Raw genomic sequence first — 20,853 nt, 5'->3', positions numbered from 1 at the left:
GTGGTGTAAATGTCCTTCAGGGAGGGGAGTGAAGCACCATAGATTGATGCTACCTGGCAGAGGGTCCTTGACTGCTTCCCCACCTGGCCTCCCTTCCTCCTGAGCTCCAAGGTCGAAAGTTGTTTGTTTGGCTGTCATGGTTGTGAAGGTATGTTTTATGTAGTTTGATTTTTACAATGTTTAATGATGTGGAATGAGTGAATGGTGTAGAGCCTGTGCTGTTGTTGCGTAGGACTGTGGATCCTTTGATCCACTCCGGGTTGCCTCCTGGACAGTGTTTAGCGTTAGCCACTCTGCTATCTCATTGCTGGGATCGTTGGGTACAACGTGTGTGTGTGTGTGTCTGTGTCTGTGTCTGTGTCTGTCAGTCATGGTGCTGGCTATGTGCTCTATGGTCATAGAGGGTTGATTGAGCTTGATAGTGTGATTTTATTTTGTTTTAGCCTTGCCATTTCAACCACCTCCAGCCAATGTCCTCCGCCGCTGGACCATGTGGTTGATGTCAGAACGGACACTGCTATTTTGCTTTGTTGTGTCTTGCTTCTGTGTTGGGGCCTATTGCACAAAAGCAGAATTAAGACATCCGGGATAAGTTACTGAGCTGCGCTCAATGAATCCAAAACACGATCGTACAGGCTTAATTGGTTGCACAACGAGCAAGCCAGGATGAGCAGACACGGATTCATCAAGCCAGGTGAAACCTATCCTGGATAAGTGCGCGCTCACGGCTCCCTCAAATAGACCCCGCCACCGATCACAGATTCACTGATTCACCATGGCAACTAGAGCGGCTTCATTGCTTCTTCTACGGTGTGAAGTAGGTAGATGGCTTCTCACAACAGCAACAAACAGCAACACCTCTGTTAAGGAGAATATTGCAACTAGTTCCGCGACCACCACGCGTGAAATGGTTAGGCACTCCCGTGACGTCACATTGTCGCATATGCAGGTCGGGAATGGCGAGTATGTAAAAGTTATTTAATGATCACAAACGTTTAAATAATGACAGTGGGTCTAGGTATATGTGATAACAATGTGTAGTGGGCAGTGGAAAAATTATTGGTTTCCGTTTGTGGTGACTGCTGACTGAGATAAGGGATGAGATTAAATAGATCCTGGAATTTAGCCTGGTCTGGAGCAGGCTTGCTCCACAGAATAAATCGCCATGGTAACTTATACCATAACATATCCTGCTGCCCCCTATCCCACGTTTGTGCAACTGGATCACGGATAAATTGAGCCAGGATAACCAAGATATCCCGGCTTAATCCCTTATCCTAGTTTTGTGCAACGGGCCCCTGGTTGCAATTTTATGTCTGTCCTTATTTGTTTTGATTTATGTTATTCTTTGTAATTGTCTACTGCAGACATGTGGACTCGAGTCACATGACTTGGACTCGAGTCAGACTCGAGTCATGATTTTAATGACTTCAGACTTGACTTGATAAAATTCGGCATGACTTGCGACTCGACTTGGACTTGAATACTATTCACTCGAGACTTGACTCGGACTTTGCCTCTTTGACTTGTGACGACTTGACATGAGTCAAAAACTAAATTTCCTGATCATGGACCAGTCACCCCAGAGATGCTTTCCCTCCGCGACTAAAAAAAATTAAAAAATAGCGGAGACAAGCGGCCAGTCCAGAGCACAGTTCAGTGCTGCCGCTACCCCCACATGCGTTACGCACTGTGTGTAGGGCACCAAGAGACAGAGAAACGACCAACATTTAGCCAATAACTAGTAGCTTTACTGCAAACTGATTTGCACTCTTGTTCCAAGATCCAACTTGAACTTATGCTAGCCTACTGCATTTAATTGAGAACCCCATCTAAGCACGCACGAGAGGGAGAGAAAACGAGTGGCAGGTTCCAGCTGGCTTGTCATTGTTGATGGTGATTGATATTTTCTTTTAAATATAAGAAACGTATAAAAGGAAATCATGAAGGCAACAAATACGAGATTAGGGGAAATTGCGGATTTATCCGGTTCTCACTACTGTCATAAACTATGAGATCTAGGTCACTATGACATAGGCTGCACTCACTGTGATTTGGAAAGTGGACAAGAATATGAAAAGTTGTCTTTGCCTTTGTGTAATGGAAATGGTGAGTCTTGAAGTAGGCCTATTCAATAATTTGTTTACATGAAGCACATTGATATGCCACGCATAATGATTCCACTCAGCTAGCTAGGTGGCTACTGGCTACCAGGCTCATAATTCACATTTAATTGCAAACAGAAAATGTCAAGCACGCATCATGTCATACATGCATCTATTTCCAAAGGAATGAAAGCTGTTTGTGCCAACTTAATATCATGCTTATCATTGTTAATATTGTGCTATACATGTGGCACAAACAATGTTTGAGTTTGTGGACTAGCCATATGAATGGAGCTGGGAAAAAAAAGATCATTATGAGAATGTGTGGACAGTGGCACACAATGGGCTTAAAGTGACAGTGCACCATTTACAAATGAGATAAACAGCATCAAATGTGTAGTATTTCTTAAGAAATGAATACTTTAAAACAAAATTACTGTGTCATTATTATCATTTAAATAATATAAAAGTGTTGACCTTGGCTTCCCTTATGAGTCGCCACTGGCAGACAGCCTAATAAATTGTTTGCAGGCAAATCTGTGGCCTAGCGCAGTGAAATGCCATCAGTCAAATTATTACTCATACTTACAGTGTGCTCCGCAATTTGGAAAAAGAATATATATATTTGTCATGTAGCTATCCGTTTTGTACAGATTACTCAGGTATGCACATGTGTATATTGTATGTGCATGCATATATCGTAAAAGATTTCAAGACAGAAACATTGAACATATTTTAATCTGTATTTATAAAAAAAAATCTGTGGATTAGAAGTGTTAAAATTATGATCGATAGTCTAATAATGCCATTATTAAGTGAAGAGTACCTGATGACTTGTTCAGGACTTGAAAAAGATTGGGACTTGGACTTGGACTCGACTTGGCTTTGATGAGACTTGGACTTGGACTCGACTTGCCCTTCTCTGTATTTACTTGGGACTTGACTTGGACTTGAGTGCTAAGACTTGGGACTTACTTGTGACTTGCCAAACAGTGACTTGGTCCCACCTCTGGTCTACTGATTGGATGGACTAGGCCAAGAGTTATTGTAAGGAGATTGAATCACCTTTTTGGTGTTGTGTAGTGTTTCACTGTGTCAGCTTAATACAGTCAATCCCATATGTGAGATGCACTTGTGTTCTTGTGACTCGCTTCTAGTAACTCCTGCCTCAGTAACTCCCAGAAGGAGGCCTATTCCTGGATTACAGCCTTTCCCTGTCCATCTATAGGGCCAAACCTTATGTCACTGTTGTCTGTACCTGTGTCCCTAATAAATTATTGGATGTTTCAATGTACACACGTCTCTGTTTTTTCAAGTATAACGAACCTCTGACCTATAGGTTGGGTTAAGTGGGTGTTCCCTGGGTCCCTGTAACTCCTGGGGTGGCGTAGTAGTCAACAACCAATTTTCCGCCATGCTACATCTACATGAAGTGGATCTTGATATTGACATGTGGCAGCTATGGATGGAATGGAAAGTTGGGAAGTTTGGATAAGATAGCACTTTTACCAGAGAAGACATAAGCAATAGAATCACAGGGCCTGAAATTAGATTAAAGGAGAATTCCGGTGTAATATTGACCTAAAGTGTATTGAAACATGATACCGAGTGTGAACGTATGTCTCATAGCCCATCTCGGCTTGTCCCCTGCACTCCAAAATCTGCATGGATTCCAGTCGCTGCTACTGGAAGAAACTGGAATCCATGCATTTCCACTGAATTATTTTTGGAATAGCTCAATGGGGGCGCCAAAGCGATGGTAAAAAAATAAAATAATATATTTTGTATTTTCTATATGTAGCTACTGCTGTCCGTTTCTAAATCATTTCAACATTTTCTCAATGTTCTATAGACCCTTTCAAGAGTTCCATTATCAGCATCATAGTTGGCCCCACAAGACTTCCTTTTTAACATTCCATATGTTATCTTAATGTAGAGGAAGTAGATTGGGGCCCAAATAGAACGTTCAAGCATTGTTTTTGTTTTTATTGACTGACAGGGCGCCTACTCTAGCCTATCTCATAAGATTCCATCATAGAATTTTGACATAGAAGAGGGAGTGGGGGCGCCATGACTGCAGGCGAGCAGATAGGCCTACGAGTAGTGAGTTGCCGCCTATGGAAAAAGATGGATACAGTAAAAAAAAAGCTGTTGACGACTAAAAATAGAAAAAGAAAGAGGGAAAAGGAGATGGCATGTCAAGGGATGCAACCGCAGTTAAATAAGTGGACGGTGAAAGGCAACAGGTAGGATTTAAAGGGATGACGTCTGTACTTGCGTTTGTTAAGCATAATGCCGATTGAAACAGCCTATTCCATTCAGATAGCTGGGTGGCTACCATGCTCATACTGCACTTTTAATGGCCAACTGCAAACAGAAATGTCATGCTAGCAGCAACTCATTACATGTTTCCATATCCTAACAATGAAGGCTCCTTGTAATAACTTAATAGTGTTGTCTATGTGGTGCAAACAAACAAGGCTAGTGTGCCTATCAGCCTTATCCATTGTGAGCAATAGCTGGCAAAAGGACGTTATGAGAACCGTTTAGACTCTCTTAAAGTGGCAATGCACCATTTATCAATACTTATCAAGTATAACATCAAGTTAAACATCAAATTGGCAGCATTTCTTTAAAAACATAAAACATATTCAATAGACACTAATGCACAGTAATAGTGTAAATTATTGGCCTTTTGTTTTGTTTAGTTGTTTGTGTTTTTTTTTTTTTTTTTTTTTGGGGGCATACCCCTCAAAAATGGGTAGCTGCGCCCCTGCGTTCAGACTGTGATTGACAGTCAGATCTTACACAGCCCTCTTCTAATTGGACCAGAAGAACCGGGAGCTGTGGATTTTTGCAAAACAAATAGCAGGCTCTAGGTGGAGGTGGAAGTGCAAGTTTTTTTTTAAAAACCAGCTGATTTATGTTATGTCGGAGCATAGTGTCGGTTTTAGTGAATATAACCAAAAAGAATCTTGGAAATCTTGCCAACTGCAGCTTTAAAACAGCCCCAGAATGTTACAGACCCTCCACCGTACTTAGGCATGGGGTTCTGTTACGTAGTCATTCTTACCTCAAATCCACCTTGAATGTGTGTTGGCAAAAAGCTCATCACGGATGTTAAATGTGTGAAGATAATGTCCATGCATGCACAAACATGTACTGCCATTTTTATGTAATTCTTGCCATGTCCCTCTTTATCAGGGTGACCACAAGGCTGCTTTTCTTGATCCGTTAACCCAATCAATTTTGGTTGGTATAAGCACAGAGGGTACAGCTGGCCAATTTACACAGGGTTGCCTGCAACGTGACACATCAAACAATTTTATCTGCACTTTTGCTACCAGGGAATTCCCTTTCAGGTATAGGAGAACGGTCATCTCATTTCTCATTCAATCGGCTTAGCGCCACCTGTAATCAGTCAATCCACTAGAACTCTGGGGCACAATTTTTAGGGTTAATTGGTTATTATTACAGCTATTGTACCCATGGGACATTTTCTTATCCAAAGATTGATGATTGTGTACAGTTCACTACAGATGAAAACCTTCTCATTTATGGAACACCTGTCAGTGCTACATTTTGAGACACACACACACACACACACAAGTGTATATATATTCTTCCAGACTCAGTGCTGTGTTTGATCCAAGTTTTGCAAGTCAGCATCTACATAAATCTTCAGATGTCCTCTTTCTAAGTTTTGCATTCTGGTCTGTGCATGCAATACTAACCGACAAAAGATCTTGTGCAAGTAGGCCACAGATGCTATCTTTGAAAGTGTACAGCTAGCAATATACAGTTCTAGAAAGACCTGCAATTTTCACAGCAGTCTTAAATACATTCACAGTACCTTATAGCTATAATAGACTCATGAGGCCCAAAAGTGCTTTGAGGATGAACATATGACTTGTGATACTTGTGTACCCACTATTTATGTCCATTTCACTCTTTATGGCGTATTATACAAGAAAATTTGCTTAACTTTTTAAATATGTGCATAGACATGTACAATGAATGAATGAGACATGGCTTGAGCCTGCATAATCGTTTGTCCCAGCAGATGGGGGTGTTGTATTCAGATTTATTTCCACTATGACACTAGCCATGTCAGATTCAGACACCCCACCTTCAAGGATGTGTGTTCATTTTGATGTGGATGTGAATTTTTCATCTTTAGTATATACCATCACATCAAGGTAACACAAGCTCTTCCTCAGACATAAATGTTTTCCATTAATTCAAAATGTTTAATTATTGGTCCAGAAGGCAAACAATAAATACAAAATTGCAGAGGATTCCTTCAACGAAACCATGAGATCTTTCCCAGTTGTATTATTTAAAATGTTTCCAGATAAGAAGTGTATTCTATCCTGGTACATTCATGGTGCAATTCAAACATATATTGGTCACAAAACAAATGTAATTAAATCCTTATACAAATATACATGTACAACATTATGTGAAGATCCCTCTCCAGTTCTCATCAACTATTTAAAAAGAGCACTATTCTCACTATAAAACGTAAAAATGTATGAGGATGTATGAATTATTTGATTGTCATAATCACTTCTGGCATTTATTAATGCCCTGGTCCATGTCCATACAGTAATCACCTGGAAATATTAATTCACAGCTAAAAGTCTAGGGACACTGATTTACACTTCTTTACATTAAATGCAATTTAAATGGTCCCTTGTGCACATAACATTTAGACAGATATACAGGTACACAAAACCGTAATGATCTTGACATAGACACAGAGTTGACCTCTTTGTTGCCAGGAAATCTGTGGCAAGCCCTTTGAGTTACATGAGAACTTTAAGACAACAACTATTGTTGTCTGCTCCACAGAATCTTACAGTTTGCCATGTATGCCATGTATGTACAGTATGGGTTGAATATTAAGAATGAAAAGATTTATCTGCTGTGTGGTATGAGGTGGTGTGTTTGTGTAATGCCATCTGGTTTGTGGATACCCGTATTTCAATAGTTAAACTAGAAAATGTAATGCCAGAGGAATTACAATAGTGGATGGAAAGCTGCTGGCTTAATGTTGGTAGGGAGATTCCTGGAATAAAACATTGAATCACTTAATCTTTGAGTTCATACAAACCCTCGTACCAAAAAACCTTGTGTGTCAAAGCGTTCTGGAGATATAACACTCAAGGTGTTTTTCACATTGACATTTGACCTCCAACATCAATTCACTTCATCTTTGATACAAACACTTGTACCAAATTTGAAGCATATGCGTCAAGCCGTTCTGGAGATATAATGCGCTAAGAATGAGCTATGGCTGTGACTTTTTTTATTTTGACAGTTGGGAAACACTTAAACAAGAACTGTAGTTTTAGAGCGCGCCAGATCGTATGCATTAGAAGCTGAGACAGTTTGATTCACAGGTGACACCTGTGGCAGTGTTCTAATTAGCCTGGGAACTTCTCTGGGAGCTTAAAGAGTGCAGCTGGCTTTAGGCCATTATGACATCACAGCCATACAAGTCTATGGGGGGGAAATTAGCTTTTTGACATTTTTAATCCACTATTTCTCAAAAAGTATAAACTTTTAAGAAAATCTGAAAAAGTAACTCTCTTGTCCAGACCTACAAAACGGTTATTTCAACATGTCTGTACGTTAAGCGGTTAGATTCGCATTCATTCTTGAAAAGGTATAAAGGTAATAATAATAATAAGAAGAAGAAGAAGAAGAAGAAGCCAGGAGATTTCAAGATAGTGGATTCCATCCACTATAACTACAGTAGTACATATACACTGGCATTTTGAAGGAGCCATTTTGTATTCTCAGTTTGCCAGGCTGTGCTGTGTACAGCAGCTACTGGTCTTTCTGCAAGGATTGGTAGTACTCAGTCAAGACCTTCCAAGCTCTGGGAGCCATGAAGCCAACAGGGGGATTCTCTCTGCTCCGAGCCAATTTCCTCATCTGTGTTCCAGAGATGAAGTCAAATTCAGTATGTCTGAGGAAGACACAGAGACACACACATAGAACATGAGGTGTGAGCGGGGGTGAGTGAATGTCTCTATCTCTAAGATTTCAGAGCAATCAATCACTAGGTAAAGCTCTATAAAGTTGTCTAGTGTTATACTGTAATATTTTGTATGTTGACACACACACACACACAGTATGTATGTATGCGTATGTGTGTGTGAGTTAGTGAGTGGTAGTGTGTGTGGTTAAGGAGCTGGGCTAGCGTGCAGTAGCCTGGATGTTGTCGGTTCAGTTCCTGGCTTCCACCGCTGTGCCCTTGAGCAAGACACTTAACCCCAAGTTGCTCCGGGGACAATGTGATCCCTTGTAATATAGCTGACATATTTAAGTCACTTTGGTCAAGAAGTGTCTGCTAAATGTAATGTAATGTAATGTAATGTAATGTAATGAGTGAGTAAGTGAGCGAGAGGGAGAAAAAGGGATATCTACTTGGTCTAACCTCTCTTTGTCATAGAAATCCATGGCTTTTTTGGTCTTGTTATAAGCTGCCACTCTAAATGGGATGATTTCCACGGACGTGAGCCCAGGGGCCATGGAGAGGACCTTCCCCCCGTGGGTGGGCTCGTACAGGTCCTGCCCTGACTCGGGATGGGGCATCCCTGCTGGGTCTCTCCCCACAATGTAGAAATTGGCTCCCGTCACCATTCTTGAACGACAGTGCCACTGCACCTACGTCAACACAGGAGGAATTGTAAAGGTACATCCGGAAAGAAAGGAGCAGCTTCATTTGTTTAAAACCAGTTTGGTTCCTGCCAGTATATCAACAAAGATATGTGCAAAGTTCAATCCTGATCTTTTTACATTGAATACAGCTACCATATTTCCCTTTGGCTAAAGCACTGGCGAAAAACTTGGGTGTTCTCTTTCCATTAGATAGATATGTATGTATAGTCTTTATTGTCCTATAAGGATATTCTTTTTCACACACATCATTATTACATTCCATGCAAGATATACACAGCCTCATACATATAACATATAACATCACACCCCACACAGCTTCATACACCAAGCTGTAAGGATGCTGAACTCTCTCCCTCCTCTCCCCCCTCCACCCTCAGCTACATAACATCCTGGACATTGGACCCACAATGGCCGTATGCACTACTCCACCTGCACACTTGAACACTTGCACCTTGTACACTTTACAACTTGGTGTTGTTGTCCTGAAAACACAACACTTCTGCTGCTCTTACATAACTTGCACCACTATGCCACTTTCTTTATTACTTAGGTCAAAACAGTATTTTATAGTATTTTTACAGTATTTGCACTAGTATTTTATTGACTGTCTATGCACAATTTCAACAAAATTTTGCTGCTCTTATTTTTTCATTATTATTATATGTGCCCTCTTATTTACTTATTTACTTACTTTTTTGTTTTTACTTGAATGTTATGTTTGTCTGTGGACTTAAAATTGGTCAAATATGTCTTGTCTTCACCGTGGGATAGTGAGAAAGCGTAATTTCGATCTCTTTGTATGTCTGGAACATGTGAAGAAATTGACAATAAAGCTGACTTTGACTTTGACTTTGACTTTGATACCCCCCCTCCCCCCCAGTTCCCTCCCTCCTTAACACCATACAAGCAAAAAGGTGGACAGTGCAGACAACATAAAACACAAAAGAATAGGGGGGATGGATGATTGTCACAGGTTGATTGTTTGTTTAGTGCAGTGATTGCTGAGGCTACAAAACTTTTCTTATAGTGCGCTTTAGATCTGCCCCTCTCCTGGAGAGGAGTATGGCCATTTGGCTAGAGTTGCGATCCAGCCTCATTGATTGGGACAAATAAGTTGGAGGCTTTTCTCCAGACACATGGGTTTACCCCATAGTGAAAATGTACCACACGTGTCATCTGCACTGGTCATTCAGTTTGTTCAGTAGGCAGACACTGTATAGTTCTGAAATGTTTTCCATAACTGCCTTTTTGATAAAACATTTCTCCGGAATACTTTTGATTTAACTTTTGAGTTAAATGCTTTGACTTGCTATTCCTCTGTCACTGTCTTTTATATCATGGATATGACAGCAAAATGACCTAATGACCGAACGTAATGATACAACGACTTTATCCTCACTTCATTCTCAGACATGATGAAGGAGCCTTCTCCAGTCTGGCGTTCCTCGCACCTTACCTCAGTGGGGCCAGCGTACATCATAGGGGAGGGGAAGATGGCAACGATGGTCGAAGAGGGGTCAAGTACGCCCTCCTCCAACACGGCCGCGTGCTGCTTCATGCGCCAGGGTAGTGGCACGTCATCGTCTTTGGTCCAGCCCCCCAGCGGGTGGAGGAGCAGCACGGGCCGCTGGTATCCGCGTTCCTCCAGCCGCCGCCTGGTGTCCTGCATAAGCAGGGCGTGGCCATTGTGCACAGGGTTCCGCAGTTGGAAGGCAAAGACAGCGTCTAAGAAAAAAACAGGGCACAAGAGGTTTTAAAATGCCAGCTATGTGGACTGTACATGTAACCATTTATTTATTACTCAAGGTTAATTTGGGACAGAATAAAAGAAAACGTTTCCTTTAAAGTTATACCACTGCTTGGTTGGTTTCCTATTGTGATGCACTCTTTAGAACGTCAGTTATTTTTCATATAATTGCACAGAACATCTATGAAGTGGTTCCAATTTTTTGTCTGCATTGCGCTTCGCCAAACTCCTTGAGAAGTTTAAATGAACTAATATCACATTGCAACAGAGCTACAAATTAGCGATCTGGCAGACGTTCAAAGCATAGCAACTTTGTAACATATGACTGAGGTGGCATTTAGCTCAGTTGCACTGCAGTAGGCTAAGTAAAACAGTGTTTTTACAAAGCTAAGGCTCAACAGAATCCTGGGATATGCCCGATTGACAACAAGAGAGTTGGAACTAATGACTGGCCTTTGACCAAATCAACCATCCATTTAGAACTGGCAGTTTGTCCTGTAAGCTGAGAAATGAGTCGATGTGTGGTGGAAAGAAGTAGTTCTATAAACAAGCAACTTGCATTTGAACGTGCGTCATTTTTACTGATACCTGAACGCTGTGTTGTCTATTACCCCTTACATAATGAATGATACAACAATTATCACTATTACTGACCATAATTAATATCATAAACTTATTTATGTTATTTCTATGCTGCACATTTTGTATGTTATATTATTCTACCAACAAGACAAGTGTTCTCACCTGCTTTCATCTCTTTGAACCTCTGCTTCAGTTCCTTAGGAGTGAGTCTATATTGATCCAGACCATCTTCCCATCTAATTCTCTTCAGCACTTCAAGGTCACCACCGACTAGCCAATCACCACTCTCCAGCACCATCTATCCAAGACAAGGTGCATGATCTTGAATTAAATGGTGTTATCAGGAATCTTGGAGTTATTAGGAATCTTGAATTTGTTTATTTTTATCTTTAATTTGCCCTTTAAATCCTTTATTTCACAGTAAACACAAACAACAGGAACTGACCCACTGGCTTGGGTCAATTTCTGACGTTTTTAAATGCGCTGTAAAAATAAAGTGACTTGACTTGCTTAGATTCCTGTGGGTTTTCAAGTTACTAAAGCAGGACCAAAAGAATGACTGTGTACACTAAAGAATAACCGTTGGTTAAGATGAAGATTATGTTGCATGACACTGACTGCAAGTGAAGTGAAGTGAAGTGAAGTGAAATGCCTGTTGCACAGTGTAACTGATTAACACTCATGAGCACACGACCCTCAGTGTCCCTTATAAATGATGAAGCCTGATGCATGGCAGATGTATCTAGGCAACCAGCACCTTTATGTAAGGGTGTTTGGGACAGGTTGTTCCCCACTGTCTTGCACAACGTTCCTCCTTGCGGTGATGGTAGAACTCTGGGTTCCGCAGGATCGCCACCCTGACACCCTGGAACTCCAAAGCCACGGCAGCAGATCCATTCAACTGCTCTTTTGTCTCCGTGGATACAGGCAGGACAATGGGAATGGATAAGTTGATTGCCCCACCTGAGGAGAGATCACATGCAGTTTACTTCATCACAGCCTTTGCCTTATGACACTGCACTATGCACATACTGCTACAATTTGAAGGGTATTATACTGAATATGATTGCATCAATAGGTTTGCATGCAACCAAAATCCTGTGCAAACCTATATTGCACACATACTATGTGTTCTGAGGGTGGTATGTTTTCTTTGTCCATATTTGCTGTGTATAACCCCTCGCAAATCCCTATTGTTCTATGGCCCATAGGTAGACAACTAAAAGGTTCTTCCATGACTGTTGCTCATTAAAACCATGTCAGATGCCATGCTGTTGCAATAAGTTCTGTCATAAGTTGTTTGTGCTCATGTTGCTGGCTCAGGTTTATGTGCTTTGGTTGTGTGTCCATCTAATATCCTAGTGCAAATTAACTGGTAATGTAAACATGCTTAATCCTGCTCAGCTTCCTCTTTGAAAATAAATAAAACTAAATTTATGTTTCACTAAAGAACACTATAAAAATGTGAATGTGTCCTGTATTTGGCCTCCATTTGGCCTACAGTACTTCTTAATCACCCACCGATTGTGACAGACTGACTGTGCTTCAGAGGAAGAATGAGGGTTATTTACCATCTAGCAGGTTATTGAAGTGGAGAACCTGTAGATATTCTCTCTCTCTCATGAAGCCCTTCAGGGGGCTCGCCCAACCCTCTGAGAGCACCTGCACCCACTGGAGGTCGAGCTGAAGAAATGTACAAAGCAGCCGTGATGAAAGAGTGTTGTTAAATCATTCTAATGATCTTCTGCTATATTTGCAGCAAGGATAATTTCTACAGAGCATATGACATTGAATTTGAGAGATGGTCCCCAATACTGTTTAACAGTTTTTGACATTCCAATGAAGTTGAATTAAGTACAACAAAGAGTCAAATGAATAATCACAAGATAAATGATAAAGCCATATCCATCTGTGAAATCTGACACTCTACCTGAACACAATCTGTACTTAATGCAACAAACACACTATAATGTGCCCAGGAATATCATAAACTCATAACTAACCAAACATAAAATCCTGTCAAATATTGACCACTGTTTACTAGTGTGATAATAAAGGCTTGAAATTGGCTCAGACTGACATAGGGAGGTATTTAAGTGCAGCTACAGGAGTGGGTCTCTATGGAGACGAGGTTGTTACCTTGTTGATGGTGATTGTGGGCAGTATGTTAGCATCAGCCTTGGCCAGCTCCAACATGCTCTCTGGCACAAAGAGTTCAATTACCTCTTCCACAACCCCACTGGGAACGATACTCTATTTACAGAAAGAGGGATGACATGGATTATTACAGAATTTGCTGCATTTTACAAATAATTTCTTCTAATATCCACCTTTACAGGACATAGCAGGTCTTTTTTCCACCTCCGGTATCTGTTAGATATACAGTCAGATACTTGAAGTATGTGTATTTGACCCACAATTATTTTATTTATAAATTTATTTTATTTTTCTTTCTGTTTTGAAAGAAGCATGTTGATCAGTGTAAGCTGTATAAATGTGCTATATTTTTTTTACTTACTTACACAGATAAACAAACAAAATCAGTAACAAACCGATGAATGAAAAGAAAAAAAAGAAACATTTTATGGACTTTTATGGATATTTTAGGGCACCACTAACATCTATACAGTATGTAGCCTATGAGTTATTGATCCTAAATAGAGTTTCTATGAGTTAAAGATCCTAAAAAGCAAAATCAGAGATCAGAGTAGTACTGAATTGTGGAGTTTTGCGCTCTATTTTTCTGTTCCGTGCTCCAGTATATTTATGGGCCGGTCAGAAACAGGGGACTGATGAAGAAGTGAAACCCTGATTTAGTATTGCTCCTCCTCTACACAGTAACTATATCAGAGGTTTCCTAAGAGCTATGTAACAGTTAATGTTGCTAGTACAGAGCCAGCTATAACAGGGTATATAACAGAGCCAGCTATGACAGGGTATATAACATTTTGTTGTTCAGTCCATACTGACCTGTGCTTTCAAGAGGTCCACCACCTCTTGTATGCACTCATTCACTGTAAGCTCTCCTGTCTTTAGAACCAACTCGGGTGCATCTGGGCTTTCATAGTCAGAATCAATGCCAGTAAAACCTGTCAAGACAAACAAATAAAAAGTGAATTAAAGCAATGAGCTCAACTGTGTGTACCATATAATTAAAGGCACAATCCATAATTCTGGCAAAAGGTTGTTGATATTTTAATTCAACAGCCAACATATTACGCCCCTTCTCTTTGACCGTGTACGACTTGCAGAACAGATAGGACTGATAGGACTAGTAGGACCAGATAGGACTAGTAGGACAAGCTCTAATTTTGAACATCATATGAATTCCAAAACTACAACAAGCAAGCAGTGTGTTTGTTTGTCATTACCTTTAATCTCTCCAGCACGTGCCTTTTTGTAGAGACCTTTGACATCGCGACTTTCACACACCTCCAGAGATGCATTGACAAACACCTCAAAGAAAGGAAGGCCTGCTTTCTCATGAATGCTACGTGCCTCAGCACGGTCCTACACAAGGGAGTGAGGGTGAAGGAGATAAAGGAGATTTAGATTCAAGATTAATTTGTTGTTACACCTCAGTATTATATAAAGAGAGCAATAATCTTGGGCTGCAACGCAAGATTATTGCTCTCTTTATATAATTATATATGATTATTATGAGGTAGGATTTCAAACCTACTAATGTCAGGATTCCACTGACGTATTATACAATATATACACACACATTTCTACAGGGGAGGATATCTATGTACAATCTATTGACAGCAGATAGAGGAAATGACTGTGGTGCATGCTTTTCCCCTGGTGATTGAAGTGTGTCACTGACCTTAGTAAATGGTGAGATAAAGCTGGTGATGCAAACCAGTCCTGCGTCAGCAAACAGTTTGGCCACCTCAGCAATGCGTCGAATGTTCTCCTCGCGGTCCTCAGCGCTGAAGCCCAAGTTCTTGTTCATCCCATGGCGAATGTTGTCTCCATCGAGAGAGTAACACGGAATACGGTGGGACACCAAATACTCCTCCAGTGCAAAGCCAACAGTGGTTTTACCGGCACCAGACAGACCTGGGAATCATAATGTTTACTGCTATCTTAAACCATCCAGTTGAAAAACAAACATATAAACAAAACAAAAAAACAATAAGATCAAATTCACTGGGTACTTGGGCCTAGGTGTGGTCCTTTGACACAAATGATACTTTGTTTTGTGTGAGTGACCAGACCATTTTGTTTTACAGCAACACAATTCTACAATAACTGTAAATAATCAACCTGAATTCAAAATGAAATGGCCAAACGCTTTGGGAAGCCGTGGTCTACAGGTTAGAAAATCAGACTGGTGACTGAAGGGTGGCTGGTTCGATGCCTGACTGGGGAAAAAGTGGGCGAGGGAAGTGACTGAGCAGCATGCTACCATGTCCACATTCACCACTAAGGTGCCCTTGAGCAAGGCACCTAACCCCCTACTGCTCCTGGGCAGCAATGGTTGTCCACTGTTCTGGGTGTTCACGGGTCCTAATGTTTGAGTTTATCTTCACTAACCATGGACATCTTTATGTGTTCACGGTTCTTAATGTTTGTGTGTATGTTCACTAACCACGGACTGGGTGTTCACGGCTCCTAATGTTTGTGTGTATGTTCACTAACCACGGACTGGTTAAATGCAGTGGAAGAATTTCCCTCAGGATGAATAATAGTATGTATGTCCATCTATCATATCATTGCCATAACCTTTAAGCAACACGGCACTTACCAACCTTGACAGGGGAAGCCATTATGAGCATTTATATTTTCACCTAATGCTACCCGTACATCAAGATTTGGGAAAGATTCTTGAACGATTGGAGTCTTTTAACTAATGCGCCCCCCATTCAAGCTTTACTCAAAAGACTACAATCTTTCAAGAATCTTTCCCAAATCTTCTGGTGTACGGATGGCTTTAGATATCTCAAGAACTTTAAACTACCTCAACAACTGTCTGTTAGAATTTGCGCACTCCGCCAGTTAGCACACAGTGCACATAGGGTGCTGCACGAAAGTGTACTCATGAAAGGGTGGTGAGGTCAGCAGAAAGTACCACCCAGGAGAACACTACCCAACCTTCAGGACATTTATACCAGAAGATGTCAGTCCAGAGCCAAAAAATTCATCAGAGAGTGTAGTCATCCCAACAGTAGTCTCTTCTCTGTGCTACGGTCATAGAAACGTTAACACTGCCTGAGCTGAGACTGAGGAAAGGTTTATATCCGCAATCTATCCACATCTTGAATGAGGACTATAGGCCTAAATGGACCACATAGCACGATACTTGTACATATTGGGAGAAAGTGGAGTAGAGCATTAGGTCCAATATTCCAGTATGTGGTTTAATGTTCTGCATTACTGGTATGTCCAATAGTAGTATAGTAGTCCAATAGTAGGTCACTTTGACACTAAAAGTATGCTCCTACTTCATGACCCTTTATGATATCTGTCCCAATCATGGATAATGTAAGGCGTCAGGGTTGATATAATTTCTTCTTGTTTGTTTTACATCAAAAGCCATCTGCATCATTGATTAGGGTAGCCTGGATGTCTCCTGACTCTGCCACTGTATGATTATCCTTTACTCTTGTGTACTTAAAGCCGGGATAATTCTGTGTCAAATCAGAGACGCATATTCTGGAGTGCATTGTGCTTCGTGTGTGCCTCTCTCCTACTGCCAAATTAAACTCTGTATCTTGATTGTACTCCTCCGTGACTGGATCTTGACTGGACCTCACTTTGCACAATATACATATCTTCTATTTATTTATTTTATTTTATACATATCTTTGTATTAATGCACACACAGTCATTGGAGTCAGAGGACTAAACATTTCACTGAATACTGTACCTTGTATAACCTTATGTAACCAATAAAATGTGTTTGAACTCATAATTTGCTCAGGCTTTATCTGCTACATCTGTTTGTATACCCAGTCTGGTGTATGATATGGAATTAAGTAGCATTCAGTGAGTGCTAGAATGGGATGCATAATTACTTGAAAGTACTAAATGGAGTAAGTGACGAAAGCTAAACATCTAACTAGATCTGCTAGACTAGAGGCACATTCTAGGGATACATGTCATATAGTTATGACATTTCTTTTTATTTTTGCCTTTTGTGATAGCAGAATGTACAGTATGTCACTGTCAAATATGGTATTTATTTATGTACCTGTCAGCCACACAGTGCAGCCTCTGAATCCACCTCTGGTTCCCACAACCTGACCTCTTTTGATGCGGCTTACATGGTGGGCCTGGTACACCACATTTGTGGACCTTTGTAGATCCTAGAGAAAACACAATAATGTATCAGTGTTATTAATTGATTACTTATAATTTGCTAAAAAAATACAGTATTTAATAATAATAATAACAATATAATAATAATAAAAATAATAAAATAATTATATATTAGGGATGTAATGATTACCGGTATAATGGTAAACCGAGATAAAAATGTTGACGATAACAATTACCGTTTTCTTTTCAAATATCATGATTATCAAGGTTGATTACCGCGGTGTGGAAACCGTGTGTTTAATCCTTCCCACCTACATCCGACCCTGCTTTTGACATACAGTAGGCCTGGTACAATGAAATAAAACTGGTACCCTACTGATTCTGTTGTCTAATTGATGGTTTTAACTACGATTCGGATTAGGCTACACCTGATTTTAAAAGGCGGAACATTTTCACCGCAAAATGTGCACTATCATGTAGCCACTCTGCGTCTTTTTATGTTCGTGTCCACATTAAATCCCCCAGTAGAATACAGTAGCCTAAAGTTTTATTTTGAACACTTACTTTGGTCTTACTCATTAGATCCAAATAACAGAAATAGCAAACTGCAAGTTATGGTAGGGTAAGTTAAGCTATAAGCAAATAGCCAATTAAACATGAAGAAAAAAGTGAACAGGACACTTTTTGAAACTATTTCAGCTTGTGTAGGCCTATCAGTGCTTTCTGAACATATTAAAGACACTTTTAGAAATACCGTGATAATACCGAAAACCGTGATCATTTTGGTCACTATAACCGTGAGGTTAAATTTTCACACCGTTACATCCCTATTATATATATATATATATATATATATATATATATATATATATATATATGTGTGTGTGTGTGTGTGTGTCTGTACTTATGTATTTCGTAGGATAGAACCTTTCAACATCTTTGACTTAACCAAAATTAAATACTTTATCACTATTGTACATGGGAATTGCCAATACAGATAAACCTTATTTGCAGTACACTTTCAGTAATATGGTTTGTAGAATAAACCTTTCTTATCCTTTATCCCATTTTCAATCTTTTAAGTAAATACAATAAGAGTCTTTGCAGTTGCCACCCATGTTTGAAAAAGCATCTATTGTTTTTGTGATAGAACTTAATGACTGCAATGACAAAAGAAAGTCATGTGCATGCACATATGCACACATTTTGTATGCAAGTATATTTCAGAAATGCCACACCAAAATCATCTCTGTGTGTCTGCTTAAGAGTATCACACCCAGTGCTTGGCTGGCTGGCAGGCAGAGCTTTGGATAGGGTGACTGTGTGAAGGCATACTATTTGGACCATGACGTTGGTCAGTGGTTACTCTGAGAGAGTCGAATGGACAATGTGGTCAGTGTGCTGCAGCTGAGCAGCGATGATGTGGCAGATTCAGTGCCTGCTTGCTTCGGAGCCTCCCAGATGCTTTTGAAAACACACACACACACAGACACACAAGCACCAGACCTAACCGTGCTGCCTACCCCACCCAAGCTGATGATACAATGCCAGCTCTTGACATCTGTCAGTTTGCTCTGACCTACACCTCCAGACACATGTTTAAGTGCTAAGGCTTCTTTAAACTAATATATCCCAGTGGCGCATATGAAAAGTCGGACTAATGAGAGTGAACAAAACCCTCATACATAAGACTGCATTCCCATATACCTGAGTTTGAAAAACTGCATTTATCTCAGTGGTGAATAATGTCCTTTCCATGTGTGTAAACCCACACTGTGACGGCCCCAATGGGCGTACAGCACACACTCCAGCTAGTATTCGGAGGGTAGATGTTGGAGGTAAACAAATAAGCCTATTCATTCATTCAGATAGCACGTCTGGTTGTGAGCTGAAGCTCAAGCACAATCTGTACTACTCTACAACAAGCAAGCCACTACTCCACCGAAGTTTCTAGGCTATTACATTTCCCACCGAGTAGGCCTATCACATTTGATATGCCTTTCTGAAATATGAATGATATGATAAGATCCTTTCTGAAATATGAAATTCACCATCATATCAAACTTTTCCACCCTGTAAAAGACAATATTACAAAAAAGTTTTTCACTTGCATCTATTGGAAGGACAATTATAGGTAAACGGAAAGCTTGTATCACTACACTGGTGTAATATCTTGAATATATAGGCCTATAAGTACGGACATGCTTTGCTTAATGTCTGTCAGGCTCATTAAAATATATATGGTGACAGTTTTATTACTCAAGTTAGCCACAGGATACTGATTACACTTATTCAAAGAAACACTTGAAAGACTGAAGAGTCACTCGACACACCTCTCAAACGATATATAAATAGAGCCATAATAGGCTAACAAAAGTTTTTATTAGGCTTTTTTTAAATGTAGCCTACCATAGAACACAAAATGATTTACAATAATCGATAATCGAACAAGAAACAATACTTTACCCATCAACTCAAAACGAATTGCATGAGGCAAGTTGTGCATTCAATTGGTCAGTCTAAATCTCGATATTTTGTTTATTGATTATTAGGCTACAGCCAATCATAATGGCAACATAAGCGCGGAAGAGTCGTTTTAAACTGTAGCCTACACTGCTCCAACAGCATCAATTTCTTAGCCTACACAGGTCCAGACATTGGCTAGGTGGTTACATAAGAACTCAAAAAGTTTACAGCCAATTTAAGTTGTCAAAGAAAAATAACAAGCCCGTACAAAAGAGCACAGTCCTCGCTTCTCAAATTGTGTTCATGCTTTTGTCTGAAGCATGGTGCCTCTTTTAACGACTATACAAAGCACGAAAAGAACGCTCATTTGCCTTACCGTCCGCTGCTTTTTATTTCCGGACATCGTGATTTCGAGACTGAACTGTGGACTCTGGACGGGTGTCTCCTGGGCCGGTAGAGGCAAAGCGATCGGGGCGGGGAGTAGCAGAAGCAGTGTAAGTAATAGAAGGGTCCGGGGGTTTTAAGAGTTCCTTAAGACACGTAGCGTTTCTCTGCCCTGCCTCTTTCCGTGTAGAATCTGCATATTACCAATGGTTATGGTCCCAAAAATTACTGCGGGGTTGGATAACACTGCGTGGGTGGAGGATAGCCTATGTGGAGAGGGGTAGAAAGAGGAATATAGTCTGTGTACTTTTTTTCTTAGAGACACAGGCCTCCACACAAGCTAACTTGGCAGAGAAAGATGGTGATTTGTTGGTCAGATTTGCACATTTTGTAAATAGATCAGTTCCACTAACGTCTTCCTGAAACAGTTTGCCAAAACGCTTAGGCTACTTGGTAAATTATACTGTGACGCTCGTCCGTCGTTCCGCACATTTATTATACTTGCACAGGTGATTTCTAAAGATTGCTACCAGAAATGCCTAATGTGCAGGTTCCCATAAGGTACAATTACTTATGTCTTGTATTTCCGTTTATTGTCTGATGAACATA

At 40.3% G+C, this 20,853-nt stretch overlaps 1 protein-coding gene across 1 annotated transcript; it reads right to left on the bottom strand.

Moving 5' to 3' along the window:
* Positions 1-7,785: 7,785 nt before the first annotated feature.
* papss2a (3'-phosphoadenosine 5'-phosphosulfate synthase 2a) lies at positions 7,786-20,431 on the bottom strand. Its single transcript, XM_048269757.1, has 12 exons — positions 20,237-20,431; positions 17,327-17,441; positions 14,957-15,192; positions 14,499-14,637; positions 14,098-14,216; positions 13,267-13,380; positions 12,699-12,810; positions 11,885-12,090; positions 11,290-11,425; positions 10,255-10,523; positions 8,554-8,783; positions 7,786-8,082 (listed from the first exon to the last, which is right to left on the bottom strand). The coding sequence occupies exons 1-12, from the start codon at positions 20,261-20,263 to the stop codon at positions 7,941-7,943; spliced, it is 1,845 nt and encodes a 614-aa protein (XP_048125714.1). The 5' UTR covers positions 20,264-20,431; the 3' UTR covers positions 7,786-7,940.
* Positions 20,432-20,853: the final 422 nt, after the last annotated feature.

Source organism: Alosa alosa, chromosome 18 (genome assembly GCF_017589495.1).
Source record: "Alosa alosa isolate M-15738 ecotype Scorff River chromosome 18, AALO_Geno_1.1, whole genome shotgun sequence".
NCBI classification, from domain to species: Eukaryota; Metazoa; Chordata; class Actinopteri; order Clupeiformes; family Clupeidae; genus Alosa; species Alosa alosa.
This window is presented reverse-complemented; position numbering and strand designations above follow the sequence as displayed.

What these genes read in the sequence shown, in the direction of transcription:
- papss2a (XM_048269757.1), bottom strand. Translation starts at nt 20,263, where the DNA reads ATGTCCGGAAATAAAAAGCAGCGGACG. An exon ending in GAAATAAAAAGCAGCGGACG is followed by an intron (nt 17,442 to 20,236) that starts GTAAGGCAAATG and finishes TGTTTTCTCTAG; the next exon opens with GATCTACAAAGGTCCACAAA. An exon ending in CCAAACACCCTTACATAAAG is followed by an intron (nt 11,426 to 11,884) that starts GTGCTGGTTGCC and finishes TGTCTTGGATAG; the next exon opens with ATGGTGCTGGAGAGTGGTGA.